The 17,714-nt window shown below is 44.1% G+C and overlaps 1 protein-coding gene across 1 annotated transcript; it reads right to left on the bottom strand.

Annotated features, from left to right (window-relative positions):
* Nucleotides 1-1,924: 1,924 nt before the first annotated feature.
* Nucleotides 1,925-17,476, bottom strand: LOC306914240 (protein mono-ADP-ribosyltransferase PARP14-like). The gene is made up of 16 exons (XM_079491231.1): nucleotides 17,281-17,476; nucleotides 15,874-16,055; nucleotides 12,136-14,232; nucleotides 11,399-11,635; nucleotides 11,022-11,246; nucleotides 10,175-10,241; nucleotides 9,324-9,473; nucleotides 7,697-7,756; nucleotides 6,966-7,142; nucleotides 6,330-6,468; nucleotides 6,016-6,068; nucleotides 4,662-5,215; nucleotides 4,021-4,279; nucleotides 3,292-3,419; nucleotides 2,700-2,877; nucleotides 1,925-2,248 (listed from the first exon to the last, which is right to left on the bottom strand). Exons 1-16 carry the CDS (start codon nucleotides 17,456-17,458, stop codon nucleotides 1,965-1,967), a joined length of 4,968 nt encoding a protein of 1,655 aa, XP_079347357.1. The 5' UTR covers nucleotides 17,459-17,476; the 3' UTR covers nucleotides 1,925-1,964.
* Nucleotides 17,477-17,714: the final 238 nt, after the last annotated feature.

Below are 17,714 nucleotides of genomic sequence, written 5' to 3'. Positions count from 1 at the left end.
GAGATAATTAGCGAGTGTCAGAGGCACGTGAGTGCCAATCAGTTAATACATCAGTAATTACATAGACATGCCTCGATCTGCTGGTGAGTTCCTCTTTTTCGCAAATATGCTTCATTTAAGTTCAGGAGATTTCGGAAAAAGGCAATTCTCCTGAATGGCCTCTATGTGTGCACGTGCCTGGTTATTAACAAAATGTGACCACATGCAAAGAATGTTAAATTTAGACAGCTAGGTTTAACCTTTACCTGGTATCCTCCTTTCTTTGAAGTGCTATCTTTTTTTACTCTTTTTTTCATCCTGTGAATAGAGTAGTACAAAGAGCATAAACACATTTAGGATACCAGGTAAAGATTAAACCTGGCATCCATCTAAAGATGCCATCTAAATAAAGACATTTACAATGTCGTTTGTTGACTAGGTTTTCTTTACACAAGGTTGAAAGTGATACGTGGGCGGACCCTGCACGTGTCCGTGCAGTGGAAGGGGGGTGGGTAGGGAGAGGGTATGGGGTGGTTTGAGAAATGCCCTGCCTGCACAGCAATGGTCTGGTCTCCTACAATGAACCCTCTTATGCACTGCATAAGCATATTGTTGCTGTCGGGCAGAAACTTTGTACAGTGCATATGTTTCAACTTTTTATCTATCTCTCTTTTTTGAGTGGTGCAACCACTCCTATAGACAGCTATGTGTTTGTGTCCCTGTGTCCGAGCACGGAAATATATAGCGTTTGTTCACCTCCAGGTGTCACACAGGCCAGAGACGAGGGCTTGTACAGTACAGTACAGTACAGTACAGTACAGTACAGTACAGTACAGTACAGTACAGTACCACTCACTTCAGACGGGTCTGATTTTTAATTAAATGTACAGTATGCCCTATCCTACAAACGTTTTGCACAAAAGTATTGAAAATAGCAATCTATCTATCTGCTATTTTTGCTATCTCTGAAAAACTGTGAAAGTGGTTAAGTGTGTTTATTTTAACATTTAATCAATGAAAAGTATTAACAAGAGCTTGTGACCAAATAATAACTTCTTTATTGATCCCTAGAGGGAAATGCAGGTGTCATACCAGCAGATGTAAGATATGCCAACACCAGGACAAAGGAGGCTAAACTTGAGCAAAGACTGGAGAGAGTCCATCGATTGTTAACACGTATTGTATGATGCTGCCAGAGTTCTTCAGAATAAAGGTGCTAGAGTGCCAAGCAGATGAGGCAGATTTTACTCTGAAAAGCCCCGCCTTCCATTTCCCCCCAAAACCGGGAGGTGTAATGTTCCATTACTACCTCGCGCTAATAAGTCTGATCTCTCTCTAGAAGCATTAATATTCCAAACGAGATGCTTGGTTAAGTCAGAAATGAGAACATCAGCATTCTGATCAAAAGTGAGTGGACGGCTGCGCGCATGCGCAAAACATGTCCGGGAGCGCTGCACAAGGCGTTGCCTAGCAACGGGAGCTGTCAAAAAATAGATTACTGCAATCCCGTTTTATATCATTATAAAAGACTAAAAGACACGTACACGTCCAAGGCACATCCCGGTTTGATTATAGAAGACGTGTATACACGTTTTAGCATCATACTATACATATAGGTGTTAATACTAGTGAAGACCTGTACAGATCTACTACAGAACAATGTGAATTAGAACAATGTGGTCTACTTTAGCCTGGGCAGCATTCCATTTCGGGTTTATGATCCGGTCGGGAGCGGATGGTAACCTTCGTCATGTTGTAGTCAATGATTTGTAGTCATCTGGCAGGAAACCACAAGGCGGAATCAGTACTATGAATGGATACTTCTTATTCCGCCTTGTGGTTTCCTGCCTGATGACTACAAATCAGTGACTATGACATAAATCCACTCCAGACGGGTTCCAGACGGGTTCACCCGGCGATTTTGGAACACAGACCAGACCAGGCTTTCCTCCGAGGTGGAAAGCCTGCATGACGCGAGATTAGGTCTACTTGAAGGTGATGCGATATTCTGGGTAGGCCTGGTCATCGTGGAAGATGACAAACATGGATGGATTCTGCTGGTTGTCCACCACGCTGTCGAAGCAGTCCGAGGGGTCAGAGGGAGAGCGGGGAGGCGGGGCCTTCATGGAGCTCTTCCCGCCGGTGTAGCGGCCCGTCAGGATGCGGGCCACGTACAGCCGCTGCAGGCCAGCGCCGTCGACCGGAGAAAACCTGTCAGCCGAGTACTTGGCGTTCACTGCAAAGTAAACGCCCTTTCCATACATTGCGCCTACGAGAGAATTACAGAAAAGAAAACGCATGCACATGTTTTTACCATGTTTTTGTTCTTTCTTACTGTTTTTACAGTTTTTTATTTTTACTGTGATGATTAGATTGTTTTTGTTTTTACCTGTTATGATATTGATTTGTGTTGTTATTTTTCATGTCATGTCTATGAATTGAGCATCTGCTAAATGCCAAAATTTAGCAGATGCTATTTTTTTTTTTTTAATATGCTGCTCAGTTTGAATGCACTGCACTTTGGGATTTTATGCTTATTCTTTTTATTGATAGGTTATAAATATACACTGCTGGTCCCGAGTATGATTTTCATTTTATATGTGCAAACATGTGAAATGACAAATAAAGTGAACCTTGAACCTTGAAAATTGTAATTTAACAGTAATATAAACAGTAAAAAACAGTAAATATTTAAAAGCTGCAGCAACAGCCTTATTTACCATGCTCTCCCGCAAGGCCCCTGTCAAATTTGTTTCTTTCGATACAGAGGCATGCTTCGGCCGATGTTCCGTGGTACAGCTTTCTCTCCCCGAGCTCTTTCTCTCCGTTCTTGCTCAGGATTCGCTGCATGCACAGTGCATAGGCCTGCCACAGGAAGTAGTTCTGCACACGCTCGATCTGCAAACAGACAACGACACAGATGTAAAGAACCACCCTTGACTTGTCTTCCTATCTTCATCTCTCTCTCTCATTCTTCACTTCTCCGGTGTGAGTGAAGTTAGGGGATGGATCAAACAGAATATTGATGATTATGTCTTTTAAAATCAGTTAAAAGGACACGGTCAACCAGTTTGCCTCATGTTCTCCCCATCGCTTTCAGTGTGTGTGTGTGTGTGTGTGTGTGTGTGTGTGTGTGTGTGTGTGTGTGTACCAAGTATATGTAATCAAATGTGGTAGATGCCAGCATATATTTACACATCGACGTCAATGATAACAAACTCTGGTGTGTGTGTATGTGTGTGCGCGTGCATGCGTGCGTGCGTGCGTGCCTGCGTGCGCGTGTGTTCGTACGTGCATACGTGCGTCACTTACTTTCTGAATGGTGTAATTAGCGGTCTTCAGGAAGCCCTGTGCTACAGCTTGGTACTCTGTTGAACTAGGCAGCAGCTCCACCCTAAAGATCTCTCCTGCTGTCATAGGTTGCCAGTATGACGGTAACTCTGCAGTTAAAGATGATGATTTCACATTTAGCGCTATAGCGGTACCAAATTCATCCTTAATCTTTAATGTTAATGTTAAATAACCTACATGTACTTTTGAGTCATTTGTAAAGGTCTTTGCACACTATAGTCAAAGTGATTTTGGTTTTGGTAAATCATTTTTTCTAACAAAGAAGCACACACACACACACACACACACACACACACACACACACACACACACACACACACACACACACACACACACACACACACACACACACACACACACACACACACACACACACACACACACACACACACACACACACACACACACACACACACACACACACACACACACACACACACACACACACACACACACACACCCGTCACACAAAAGAGGTGAGCGAGAGTTCATAGAGAATTGTGTTTTTTTCGTTCTTTTTTTGGTGTGCAAATAAAATGGACTCTGTGAGCAAGGAGCTTCAACCTTAAATTCGAGGGAAAGGGAACATGGTACAATCAGTCTATTTTAGGCACGTTTTGCATGAATCAATAGATGACAGAACGAAGAAGATCAAAACAAACCAAAAACAGCACCATACAAGACAAGTACCTGAAGTCTCCGTTCTTTTTACTTTGTAGGTGAGGCCCGTAAGCATGTCGACTGCTTCCTGATTCCTTAGGTTCACTGTCACCGCGGTCCCGTATGGTCCCTCTACGTCAACGGACACGTCTCTCTTCTCCTGGTAGCTGTGTTCCAGTTGGTAGTTAGCCTGCAGGCTGAGCTCCTGCCAGACACCATCATTCACTCCCTGCACCGACCACTGAACTTTAAAGGTAGAGTAAGTGATATTGTTTTTGTTAAAACAAAACTTATTTTTGTTAAAAGGTTAAATCATTACTATAGAGTGTTTGTTCAGTAACAGGGGTCTCCCTGTCTCTCCATCTCTTTAATGAACAGAAAATACTTTTTCAGGTAGGTGACCAACTTTCAGCCAATCAGGAGAGAGTAGCTAGTATTTATGAGCTTAATATAATATTAAGCTATAAAAAGCTATAATATACTATAAATATTAATAATATTTATAGTGTTCCAGTTCCAATTTTGTATGCTCATTTCTTTGTGTCATCACTTACAATTCCACTTGTTTAATCTGTATCCTGATCGCATTCTCTATCCTGATTGCACGCAATGAGTACCATCACAATATAGAGCTTTTTTAACACTTATTTTAACCAAAGAAAATAGCTTACACTACCTTTAAAGGCCACCATGGCCTCTTCTCTCTCCTGGAGCTCTCCCTGCAGGGCTCTCTTCAGAGCTCGGTCCACCAGCTCGTTGACGCTCAACACGTCCTCCTTCAGGCCTCTCAGCACGTAGACGCCCGCCTCGCTCCCTGACCGGCGGGCTCCGGCGGCGCCCGCCCCGCCCATGGTGCCCCCTCCTCCCCCGTTCCCGGTGCCTCTGTCGCTGTTCGCCGTTTCCTCCCTCTGAGCTCGTCTCAGTTCCAGGCTCACCCCGAGGCTTCTGGCTTTAGCGCGGACGGCCTCCAGCTCCATGTCGTTGAGCCGAGAAAATTCGCCGGCCTGCACCTCTCGCTCCGCGAGCTGCTGCAGCAGGACGTCTTCCAGGTCTCGTTGCACGGACGTGCCCAGGTTAATGCCACCGGACGAAGGCCCCACCACACACAGCGTGGCCCGCTGCGGTCTCCAGGGGCCCACTGGGCCCAGGGGAGTTGAAGGAGGGCCGGCAGGGCCTTGGAAGGTGTCTGATTTACGCAGGTTTGTAAGTACGTGTTTTGCTTTTTCTACATGGGTTAATAAAAGATTGATTAAGAAAGAGAGAGAGAGGGAGAAAAATAACACAGCTAATCAGTTTCTGTACCCACATAATTGGCAAAAATTCCTATACTATACCATACTGGTGGTCTGGCATGTTTAGCCAATTGATCTAAATGTTACTGTGTGGTTATTTTTGGTCAAAGTTACATTATTGAATACATTTTAAAGCACAGGTCTATTTGAAAAGACAAATAGCCCCTTGAGAAAAAAGTATTTACAACCGAAATTCCAAACATTCAAGTTCTATATACCACACAAATATGTTTACCCAACAGTCATCAACCCAGGTATTCAGATACATTGGTAAGATTTCTGTGGCTTTCTTGAAAATGTAAACAAACGTGCAATCTAAAAGTAATGTCAATTACAGTAACATGCTCTACGTTTATGTATGATAATTATGTCCAACACTAAATACAGTTGGAGGCCATCGATATTGTCCTTTTCTTTTTGCTGAGGTTTGCGTGATCTGCGCAAAAGGACAGTTAACCCATTTTGGGCGGGAACCCCTTTTGGTGTTTTAAACATTGTTATAATTTAGCTATTGAAAAATAGCAGATCTACGAGCTTCTACGAGCTTGTTAGTCTGCTATTTTTGAAAAATCGTGAAAATATTTATTTCAGAGAACTGGAGGATTTAGAAGGATTTTTTTTAATTTTGAGGTCAGGCCTAAATGGGTCAAATGATAAGGGACAATATCGGTGGCACCCAACTGTAGATGCTATTGTTTATTGCCCGCCAGTATTCTGGCCCTGTAAAACAGACCTATCAGGGTGGGCCGAGGGGCGATTTGTCCAAAGCGATTTCCCAGTTCTGATCTACAAGAACAACAGAAAAGGTTGTTGGGGTTATACTACACTGTACATTATGTACATTTTCATATCAAAGAAAAGATATTACTGTTAACTGCACAGAAGGTACTGTAGGTTGCTATGATCATTATAGAAACCTCTGTTGAGGACATTATATAAAAAAAAAACAAATTAATGCCAAGCATAGTAAAAACAGTGCTTGGTAGAACTCCATTTGTTCTCTACTTCCATTTGTTTATTTTAATGGGAAAAAGATCATGTTCTGACCTAAAGGCCTGGAAGACAGGCTGCTGTATTATGACGATGCGGATAAGAGACAGAATATTCGGGTTCAAGTCCCTCACAGCCGATGCCATGCCATCCAGCATGGCTTTGCAAGCAGTGGCAGAGTCCATAAGTCCTACCCCTGCGGAATGTAAAATGAAAAGACGCATGAATACAGAAAACAGACATGGCTAATGGCTATTATGTACACCAGATCTGCTATATGGCTATATTACTGTAGTGTAGACATTATGTACAAAAACTGATTCAAACTGACTAAATTGTGTTTTCTAATGTTATGTTGCCCTCTGCTGTCTTCAGAGTTGACTTCACTGAGAATTGTAATTACTACTGGTGAACAAGAGTGCATCTCCAAATGTGACTCTTTAAATAGACATGTCATTCATTTAAATATAAGAATAAACTTACATTTTGTAGAATTTAAAATTACTATATTTTACATGGCAAAATGCATTAAAAATTACCAAGTTTTTCCAACAGTATCCCCGGCCGTAACCGTAATGGTAAGGTTTCCCAGTATATTGATATCGTCGTGATATAAGACTATAGATATATTCTGGGATTTTGGATATCATAATTATTGTCATACACACGCATGCACAGTGTGCACACACATACCAGTATTGATGGCTGGGAAGGACACTGAGTGGTAGCCTTTGCTCTCACACGTCTTCAGTATCTTTCCACAAATCTTGTGAATCCTCTGAGAATCGCACTCGAAACTAGCATGAATGATGCTCTTACACCTCAGCAGACCAGGTCCGGTAGAGCACATGCGGTCTGCTGGAACGCCAACTGACACACAAAAATAAAATGAACCCATTAATTAAGACCTGAGGCTGACTACAAATGTCTTATACATCATAATAACAGTTTTCTTAAAACCCCATGTTGCTATATATTGTGGGGCAGACAAAACTTATCTCCATATTTTAACTGTTTTTTTTTTGTAGATGAATGCCATACAACGGATAGATTATTAATCCAGAAGCTCGAAACGCAGCTCAAAGTGACGCATTTTGAACTTGTTGATCTGCTACTTTTGCTACTTTTGAATTTGAATCCTAAAAAGTAAGAGTTTTGGACATGCACAGGAAGTTTCCACAGAAACAATATTGTATAAAATCTAAAATGACACAGATGCTTGCCCTGTTTTCTTTTCAAGGGTTAAACATTATCATTTTTTTGTCTGTGGTTGACTGAAAAAGTATAAAAAATGTCTAATGAATGGATGATTCATATTTGTGTCAGTCTCATATAATAACTAATCATCTATATAATATAGCAATCGTCTCATAAAAACAATAATAAATCATCTCTCCTGCATTGTTACAACAATTGTCACGCACCTTGTGTCAGTTCTGCTTGGACACTCTGCCCTGCAGCAGTCACGATGGCTTTGGATACACCTGTGGAAAGAACCAGGGTTGTTCCTTAAACCATTTAGGCCTGACGTCGAAATAGAAAATAAAAAAGTCTTCTGAAAGAATATATATATTCAAAGATTTGTGCCGCATTTTCACGATTTTTCAAAAATAGCAGACCTACAAGCTTGTAGATCTGCTATTTTTCAATAGCTAAAGTATAACATAATGCTTAGTTAAAACACCAAAAGGGGTTCCCGCCCAGAATGGGTTAAGATACAGATACTGTACAAATATGTTTTTACAATCAGGCCTTGAACAATAGTCTTTCATCGAGACTGATGTGGTGGAATTATGGCGGATTTACACCATATATTTAGGCTGTTATGTATGTTGTACACCTTTAGCGTGATGATATGTTCTAAATCAGTGGTTTTCAACCCTTTTCATATCAAGGCCCACTGTTTATTCGGCTCTTGAGCCACGTACCACCATGGTAAATAAATGGCAAATGGTGCATTTATATAGCGCCTTCATCCAAAGCACTTCATCTATGTACGCACAAAGCGTACATAGATGCATTACATTCACCCATTCACACACACATTCATACACCGATGGCAGCGGAAACCATGCAGGGCACCAACCAGCACATCAGGAGCAATTAGGGGTTCAGAGATATCAGAGATATCCCCTGGACAGGGGCAGATTTAGAAAACACAAGAGACGGTCGCGGCCACACAGCCAACTCAAGGTATGGCCACTGAGCCGACTTGGGGACCCAACGCAAGGACAACACAAGAGACGGTCGCGGCCACACAGCCAACTCAAGGTACGGCCACGGAGCCGACTTGGGGACCCAACGCAAGGACAACACAAGAGACGGTCACGGCCACACAGCCAACTCAAGGTACGGCCACGGAGCCGACCTGGGGAACCAACGCAGCTCCTCCAAGGAAAACAAACAAATGAACGGAGCTGAACGTGAATCCCCCCCACCGCCCACCCCTTTTTTTCCCTCACTGTATATGTTTCTTTTCCCTTTTTTGGCTTTTTACCTCCTTTATGATGAATTCCTGTTCTGTCCTTTGTCTATATAGAAGTGTCTATTTGTACGTCTCTAAATGTTTTTGATGAATTGAACATGGTGGACCCTATTGGAAACAAGTGTAATGCTTAATTGGGTCGTCCACTCACAGTTAACAGCCTTTGTATTGAGTTTGTGCTTGAAATGTACTGTAATTCTGCAAACTGTTAATACATTTTTCAATCAATCAATCAATCCATGTCTGTGAACTTCACATGCAATTTTAAACGGCTAATGCTGTGTCACCGACTCACTACGATAGCTGATGGACAATGCCAGAGGGGGAGCGTCTAGTACACAGTATATACTGTACTATGGAGGATTTTACTGTGTAATGTCATGGCTGACCAGTTGGTCATCTTTCTAATCAGTGGAGACTGGGCTGGAGAGCTGAAGAGCCTATTTCGACCAAACAAATTGCTTAGTTTGAACGATTGTACCTGTTGTACTGTATAATTAATTATCTGTCACGCTGCTTAAATTAAATCCTAACACTCATACAGAATGGGGGCGGGGTATTAGTACCTGATTCCAGCAGCTTGGAGAAGTCAGTTGTGTTGATGATGACATCAGTGGTCTCATGAATGATGTCACCACAGACCAGCTGAAGTTTGACCGTTCCCAGCATGGACGTGACCTCATGTTGGGTCGAGGAGACATGGCGATAGAAGGAAGCTAAAAGAAAGAGGAATATCATTATATCTGCTGTCGGGAAGAAACCAAAGTCCAAAATGTTCATTTTGTAGGAAATGAAAAATATGCATTTTTCAGGAAATGAAGGATACTGTATATATTTTGAAAACAAAGCAATACTGCCTCATCATCAATGTTGGCGTTGTGACTTTATATAATTGTCAATTACTTCCATGAGAGGTGGGGGAGAGGTGGTGGAGTTAGTTGCTTTAGCAGACTGTTTGATGGTCCAATGGAGTTTTGTCCAATGGAGGTTTTGTCCGAAGCGCTTTTAACTGCTTTTCATTGGTTCAATATTTTTGAAACAACACTGATTCAATAGCACTGATTTATGCAAAAGAAAATCTAAAACCTCAAAAATTGAGTTGGGTGGTTTCCTCCCGACAGCAACGAATTATGCTAACTGTAGAACTAAAGGACTAAAGAACTAAAGGGTAAAAACTGCAATATAAACAGCAATAGAAATGTACAAAGCAATGGGAGATTCTCTGATGTTTAATCTAGAAACATTTGATCAAATCAAGCTCTGGCAGTGTAAAGCCTCATTTACAGTATACTGTACTTAATGGTCACACAACTCCTACTTATTTTGCCACCTTTGTTTTCTGTCAAGCAACACTTGTTGAAAGGGTAATAGGCCAAAGATTTAAACCAGCCGTAAGCTAGTCGCTAGCTAGACCCACCCTGATCTGGTTGAGCATCGTTTGTGAAGCCTCTGAGATGCAGAGCCCCCTGAGCAGCCTGCAGAGCCTGAAGTCAATTCAAATCAAACAGAGGCAAGAATGTTATACTGTCTACAGTATATATGCACGCACGCACGCACGCACGCACGCACGCACGCACGCACGCACGCACACACACACACACACACACAGTCACACACACACACACACACACACACACACACACACACACACACACACACACACACACACACACACACACACACACACACACACACACACACACACACACACACACACACACACAACCTCAATATAAAGTAGAACCCCCATCTACTCCCTCTGCTCAATTTAGCTTCATCAACAATATTGATAGTGATATATTCAATGCCCTTTTAAATGCAACCTGGCAGCTTTACTGTGGCACTTTGGACTTTATACTCTGAGATACAATTAGTATCTCATGAAGTGTCCTAAACGAGTTAATGGTTAGATAGTTTAATTACTGTGACAGATACTTCAGTGCTTGTATTTCTGCAATCTTTGCTAGAATAAACTGCATTGATTTGCAATGATTTAATAAGAGGTTACTATGTGTTTTTATGCATGTAGCGACCATCTGAACATTTTACTTTGCCAAATTAACCTCTTTTTCCATGGGGTTCAGATACACTAGTACTAATGTACGAACCAAACCCCTACTGTTAACCAAAATCCGGTCCCTACTACTAGCCAAACTCCTACCGCTAAACAAATCCCAACTTATATATACATAATCTTTATTAATAAAATAAAACTAAATCTCAAGTAACATGACATTACTATATTAATACTAGTCTCTGCTCACCTTGGCAGATTCTTTGTCATGGGGGTGGATTACAAGGCGGGCCAAACATGGCGTTCTACTGGCTCGGTTCTGTTCATGACTGCGGATTTCCTCCAAGACAATCTTGGCAGCCACGTGATGAGGGAAACGCAGGGCAGCACCTGTCCCCAACACAGGGAACGCCATGGAGCCGAAGCCTTTGCTCTCACACGATGCCAGAATACTGCGGATGCCCTGTCTCAGAGCCTGGTTCACCCAGGTTAGTTCAGAAAGGACATTCGGTCAAACTTGTCAAAGTTGTTTATCAGAAATATTTTAAAATACTTCCAGAGACATGCATGTACGTATGCACAGGCACTCTTATCTCTGCCATTCACACGCAAATCCCACACTCTGACCTGAACTGCTGTTCCGTGTGGGTTGTTATCCCATGGACATAGATTGAGGAAGTACACCCCCTTACAGGGGAGCCCAGGCAACCCCTCCACCAAAACCATGTCCCCGGGAAGCGTAGCTCCCCCAGCCTCTCTGTGGAACTGTGCAGTCAGCTGAGGTCCGACAACACAGGACAACGCATTCCCCACACGGGTGGAGACAGGATCATGGCTGACCATAGGTGAGACCATAGCATCCACCTAGGAAAATACAAATAGTAAGGCAGTCAAAAAAAAGAGAGGGGGGGTGGGGGGATCCTTCCAAATATATTATTCAATGAGTAGTGAGAATGCTTTGTGATTGTGATACACGGTTGTGGCTTTCAGTTGTGCTGCACTGGCCCAAGTTGTAGTTCACTGCTGTCAGGTAGAAACCTCTCAATGCAACAAGTTCTAACTATCTGCTATTTGTAGACCTGCTATAATGCGCTATTTTTGAAAAATTAAAATAACGACATGGCCAAAACAGGGATGTCGGGCTGAGTGGTCAAGTCTGTCTGTTGGGTTTATAAATACATAATTCAATAATAATAACAACACTGGCTACATTGGAACAAGTTCTATTTTCCGTTCCCAGAAAAGGAACGGTTTGGAATAAACAAGTTTTGTGTTGCGTGTTGCAAAACAGCGATATCTACAGTATCTTTCTATGCATTTTCCGGTGAAGCACATTGTGTTTACCTGTGTGACTTGACTCTCACCTGCTGCGTTTCGATGATTCCCTGAATGATCTCCACCTGGACACAGCAGCTGACATCACCACCGGCTGCGGCACCACTTGCTTCGTTTGGGGCAGTAGCATCAGTGAGACCCCTTTGGAACCCATGATGAGCACTTTGTCCCACATCCCTAGAGCGGAGAAGCCTGTCACAGGCATCCCGCAATACCCTCACTACCTCCCCTCTGTTATCAATCAGCATGACTTTATTCAGGGAATGCTTCTGACTCGCAAAGTCCCGCACAGCAGTCACAATGGCCTCTGCACACACCTTAATAGGGACCCCAAATAGATTGGAGCTGATGCAGGGTAAAGCAATGGACTGAAGCTCCATGGTCACTGCTAAATTCAGAGCTGTCGTGACCGTTTTTTCCAATAAGACTTTCTCCATTCCATTCACCTTTCCTGCTATCGGCCCGACAGCGTGAAGTAGGACCTGGCAATTCAGGTTTCCTCCCGTGGTCACCATCACGTCGCCGGTAGCAATTTTACCATTCTGCTTCACTAGATTTCTGCTTTCTTTCTGGACCTCCGGACCTCCTGCACGGCTTAGTGCTGCAGCAACACCCCCGCCATGCTCCAGGTCCTCATTGGCCGCGTTAACCAGGGCGTCAGCCCGCACTTTGGTGATGTCGCCCTGGCAGACCAGTATCTGCAGCGCCCCAAATTGGTAACTTGCGAGCGTTGTGCCACCTTGACTCGGACCTGCACCTGATACCAAGTCATCCTGAAGCTGTATGAGGCAATGGTGAGAGCTGCCGACATTTTGCAGCGTCTCTCTCCCTGGAGGGCTTTGTAAGTAACGCAATGCCCCCGGCAGGTCAATGTTAACCGTCTCTCGAGTCAGGGAGTCCAGAAGTGGACCCAGCCTATTCCTAACCTGGGTTAATTGACTGGATGGACCTGCCAGCACTACGCTGGGGCTGGAGGATGAGGATAAAGGGTGGAAGGTCACCCCTGAATGGTCAAAGCCATTCAGCTGCAGCAATTTAGGTAAGCAGTCAGTTATTTCTGTGAACGGGAGATGAACTCTTCCTTCTACACTGGACGAGTCCAGAATGAACTGTATGATCACTTCATTCAGCTCGTCAACCTCTTTGGCGTGACCTAGAAGGTAAATAATACCTGAGACAAACCTGTGCGCAACCTTGCATCTTCCATGGTTCAACTCATTGAGCCTGTAGTCAAGTTTTGCCCTAAGCTCAGAAGGCACAGCAGAGCAGTTCGGAACTTCAACCTTTACCTCCTTGAACTCGCTTCGAAATGCCCTCTCTATGTCATCCAGTTTATCAGGAGAGAGGGTAAAAAGTCGTAGCTCTGTGTCACCTAACTCAATTTCAACCTCACCACCAACCCCTAACAAGTCCCTAAGCTCCCCAGGACCTCCATATGCTTTTCTGAGGAGGTTCAAGAGAAGAGGGCTCACCTCAGCCACCACCTTCTCCAGCACCAGGTCCTCCTTCTTGGAGATCCACTCTCCAGCTTTGCGAACCTCTCCCACAGAGCCTTCCAAAACGAACTGTCCCTCGCCTCCCGGCTTGACCGTCACACCAGGAACAAACCCTTTCAGGCCACTTTCTATATCATCCCACAAGAGTCTAAGTTTGGCTACACCCAGTCGGCGGGTGGAGGTCTGCTTCTGACTGACCCCTGACCCCTGACCCTTGACCTTCGGGTCCTCAAGTTCCCTCAGCCTGGCTTGAACTTTGGAACACTCCCCGACAACAACGGCCATCACAACAGACTCTTCAACCTGGCTGTACACCCTGACGTCATCTGTGGGCTGACTACAAGGCTGAAGGAGAAGATTGACTTTGTGTGGGTCCACCTCAAAGTGGCAGGTGTAATGTTCTTTAACCCAGTCAAAGACTCTCTCCACCTCAGCCCTCCAGTGTGTGACCTCCTCCACGCTGGTTTGGGATGACCTCCTGACCGAAACGCTACCTGCGGCTCTTTGGAGCTGTGCACAACACCCTACAGAGGAGAGTTCATCCTCTAGCTTCTTCCAGGGCCTGGAGCAGTCCTTGAGGTACCGGACAAGGTATGGCTCAAGGTGTACTTCATGAGAGAGGTGGGGACTCTGTAGTAAAGAAAACACATTATTATTATTATTATTTTCAAACAGTGATAAATAAACACTTTCAGTGTTTGTGAAGTCAATTTGACGAGTGGTTCCCCAGAACCAGCCTGTTCCCGTTGGGCACGCGTATCACGGACCACCACTCATCTGATAGACTTCACACTTGGCAGATGAATTGCTGAAAAATGACAGAACGCTCGCCTCAAAACACAAGCAGTCGCCTCTGGCGTACAGCCGGCGTAACGGCTCTGCCTGGTATTCCTAAACGTAACCTGAGTAAACTACGCCTAAACGGTTAAACATAACCTTATTTCTAACCTTAACCTCAGTAAAACGGTGCCAAATCCCAACCATTTTCCTAAACTTAACACCAGTTAAACTATGCCTAACCTTATTCTAACCTTATTCACAGTAAAAACAAATACAATAATACAAGAACCGCCCCACTGCATGAGCGGTCGGCGTGTTTTAAGGCAAGCATTCCGGTTACCTTGCTGAAAACGCAAGGAAGTGCAGTGTTGAGTGTGAAGTTGATCAGATGAGCTAGCCTGGTTAATAAACCAGACCGAATCAGCCGTTGGCAAAAAAAATTTGCCTGCCAGCGGATTAGGGTCTGGCGAGGCTCAGTAGCACGCCTCTTTCCTACAACCGAGAACAGGTCGGGCCAATCGGGACACGGTATGCAATATGGGCGGGCTTTGGTACAGTGACGTTCAATGCTTGAGACCTTTGACTGACAGTAGCTCTGACCAATTGCGTCAAAGAGAAAATGTTTGAACCCGCCCCCCGGGAAATGAAATCCAAGTGGAGCCAGCCCAGACTAATATACCGCGACAGTGTTGTGTGATATTAGTCTGGCTTATTAGCCAGGCTACAGATGAGCAGCCATGCCCACTCTAGCCAGGGCAGCAGGGCCGGTCCACATGTTGCCCCCACCTGTACTTAATGCGGCCCGCAGGTTAATATATGTTCTAGTGTGTGTGTGTGTGTGTGTGTGTTTGTTTGTTTGTTTGTTTGTTTGTTTGTTTGTTTGTTTGTTTGTTTGTTTGTTTGTTTGTTTGTTTGTTTGTTTGTTTGTTTGTTTGTTTGTGTTTGTTTGTTTGTTTGTTTGTTTGTTTGTTTGTTTGTCCACATAAAATAATCTTACATAGGGCCACCTGACTCCTAGAACCGGCACTGCTGGGCAGCATTCAGGCCGGATCCCTCAATCTGGAACTTCCTTTCCCTCAAACCGGAAGAATAATACCTTCCCAATAAAAGCGTGACTCGCACTACGCCGCATCAAGGCTTTTATTGGGAAGGTATTATTCTTCTTTTGAGGGAAAGGATGTTGTGGTTTAGACTAGAGGGTTCCGGCCTGATGACTACAAAACAATGACTACAACATGACGTAACAATATCATCCACTCCCGAACGGATCACACAGTCATTTAGTAACACAGACCAGGCTTTCCTCCGAGGTGGGAAGCCTGGTGATATGAGGTTATGCCCACTCTGAATGGCCGAACAGTTATTTTATTTGAAATTTCTTCGGAGGATAAGCCCCTTGAGATGCATCATCTCGTTTTCGAGGGGGCACTCCTCAGTGATCGTGCCCAGAGTGGGCAAATGCCTGAAGCTTGCACACGTTGAATGCCTCACCTCCACTGAAGTAGCAAACAGTTTGAGGGTCGGGCTGGCGGCAGGTGACAGGGTGGAAGGACCAGGGCTGGGGTGAGTGGATGTGGTGGAGGGACCGGGACTGTTTTGGACAGTGAATGCCAGAGGCCCGTCAGGCAAGTCTTGCACTGTGTGTTGAGACTTTTGCAGTACCCGCTCTTGATCTGAGAGAAGAGATGAGTAGAGAGGTTGTTTTTAGTTATAGCTACCAGTTCTCTAACATTTTCATATTATGTCATGGACCACTAAATGAGTATGAGGCCGCGTGGACCCCCATCTGAAAAGGTTTTGTGCCAGGGACCCCCATAAGAGATTGTGGGGACCCCTGTGCATCCCTGGACCCCACTTTGAGAACCACTAATGCAGGCTACCAATGTGCAGTGAAATCAGTTTTGGGCTTGAAGTATATTTACTAACAAGAGAGAGACTGCTTTTTCTCTCTCTATAGCCCATACATAGACCTTAAATACTTAGACTAAAAAACATACTCAGGACGGAGAATGAAGTCAACAGCAGAGACAGGCAGATGAAAGTTCTTCCGGAGTTCCATTTATTTTCAGACACAAAGTACAGATCATCTCTCCTGCATGGGCCTAGGCCACCCGCCTCACGGCGTGTGAGCCACTCACTAACACAGATAGGCATTTTAGTAGAGTCTTTATACAGAGACAACAACAGATGCAAAGGTGGTCTCAGGTTACCCCACCCCCCTGTACCAAATGGTCAAACATGTCTGTGCCCATAAGATAATGGTCACCAGGAAGCACGTGCTGCTATCAGCGAGCTGATCTATTAGCATACAGGAAGACAGTAGGTGTCCTAACATGCAAGCCTACCAAGTGAAACCCAACCATTTGTTAGTGGTCATCAAGCCACTGGCTATTCTGAGATTCCTAGCCACTGTGTCCTGACATGTTTGCCCTGCTGAAAGACAATGTAATGTTGTCACACTACACTAAACAGTTGTTTAAGCTATAATAGTGTTAATTGTGGTTTCCATATACATCAGGCTGTCTCTCTCAAAATAGAGAAAGAGAAACAAACAGACTTTAACAGCTGTGTCATCTTCAAATATGAAAGTGAAACCTAGGCCTATTATTTTTAGACGTTTAAATGTAATATCTGAAAATATCCACTATATTTTTTTGTAGGACAGTTTATTAATCATTTTAGGACATCGTTGTTTTAAATTTGCAGATCTGTGCAAATTATTTAGCAGTTGACTAACAAACTGCTATTACAGTAACTTGCACAGATTTACTTTCACTTTCCTTTATTACGCAACAGCCAACAATGATCCAGACAAATTCAACAAATGCGTGTGTGTTGTTACGTCGTGTTAATTGTCATATGATGTGCATTTAGTCCTGTTTTTCCCGTTTAACTCACCTGTTTTATTTCTAAAGCCAATCATATAAAGTTTATCAGCGACGGTCTTCAGCTGTCCGCAATCCCCTCCGCCGGATCTGCGGCGAATTTGGAAGTACTTTTCTATTCTCTTCTTCTGCTCTGTGTCCAGGCTGCGTGGACACTCGAAGAACACCGCGTGTGTGTGTGGATCGCCCATGGTCACAGCCAGGTAATTTTGCGGCCAGAAGAAGGACGCAAGTGCTACAGAGACTTTAATTCATCCAGCTCCTTCACTCACTGTAGTCTACTAGCCAGTGTCGGAAACCCAGACGTTTTCCTATATCCTCCCTCCTCCCACTCCTCCTCCTCCCCCTCCTTCTCCTCAGTGGTTTTCAACCTTTTTCATGGGCCATGCCCATGCGGTGACCCATTGTTGTCTCCACCAGGCCGAAGGCATGGGGCATGGGGCATGG

This window comes from Electrona antarctica, assembly GCF_951216825.1.
Source record: "Electrona antarctica genome assembly, chromosome: 21".
NCBI lineage: Eukaryota > Metazoa > Chordata > Actinopteri > Myctophiformes > Myctophidae > Electrona > Electrona antarctica.
The sequence above is the reverse complement of the archived record's forward strand: the minus strand, read 5'-3'. Positions and strand labels throughout refer to the sequence as shown.

What these genes read in the sequence shown, in the direction of transcription:
- LOC306914240 (XM_079491231.1), bottom strand. Translation starts at nt 17,458, where the DNA reads ATGGGCGATCCACACACACACGCGGTGTTCTTCGAGTGTCCACGCAGC. An exon ending in CGATGCTCAACCAGATCAGG is followed by an intron (nt 9,474 to 10,174) that starts GTGGGTCTAGCT and finishes TCTTTCTTTTAG; the next exon opens with CTTCCTTCTATCGCCATGTC. An exon ending in GGGCCTTGCGGGAGAGCATG is followed by an intron (nt 2,249 to 2,699) that starts GTAAATAAGGCT and finishes ATTCTCTCGTAG; the next exon opens with GCGCAATGTATGGAAAGGGC.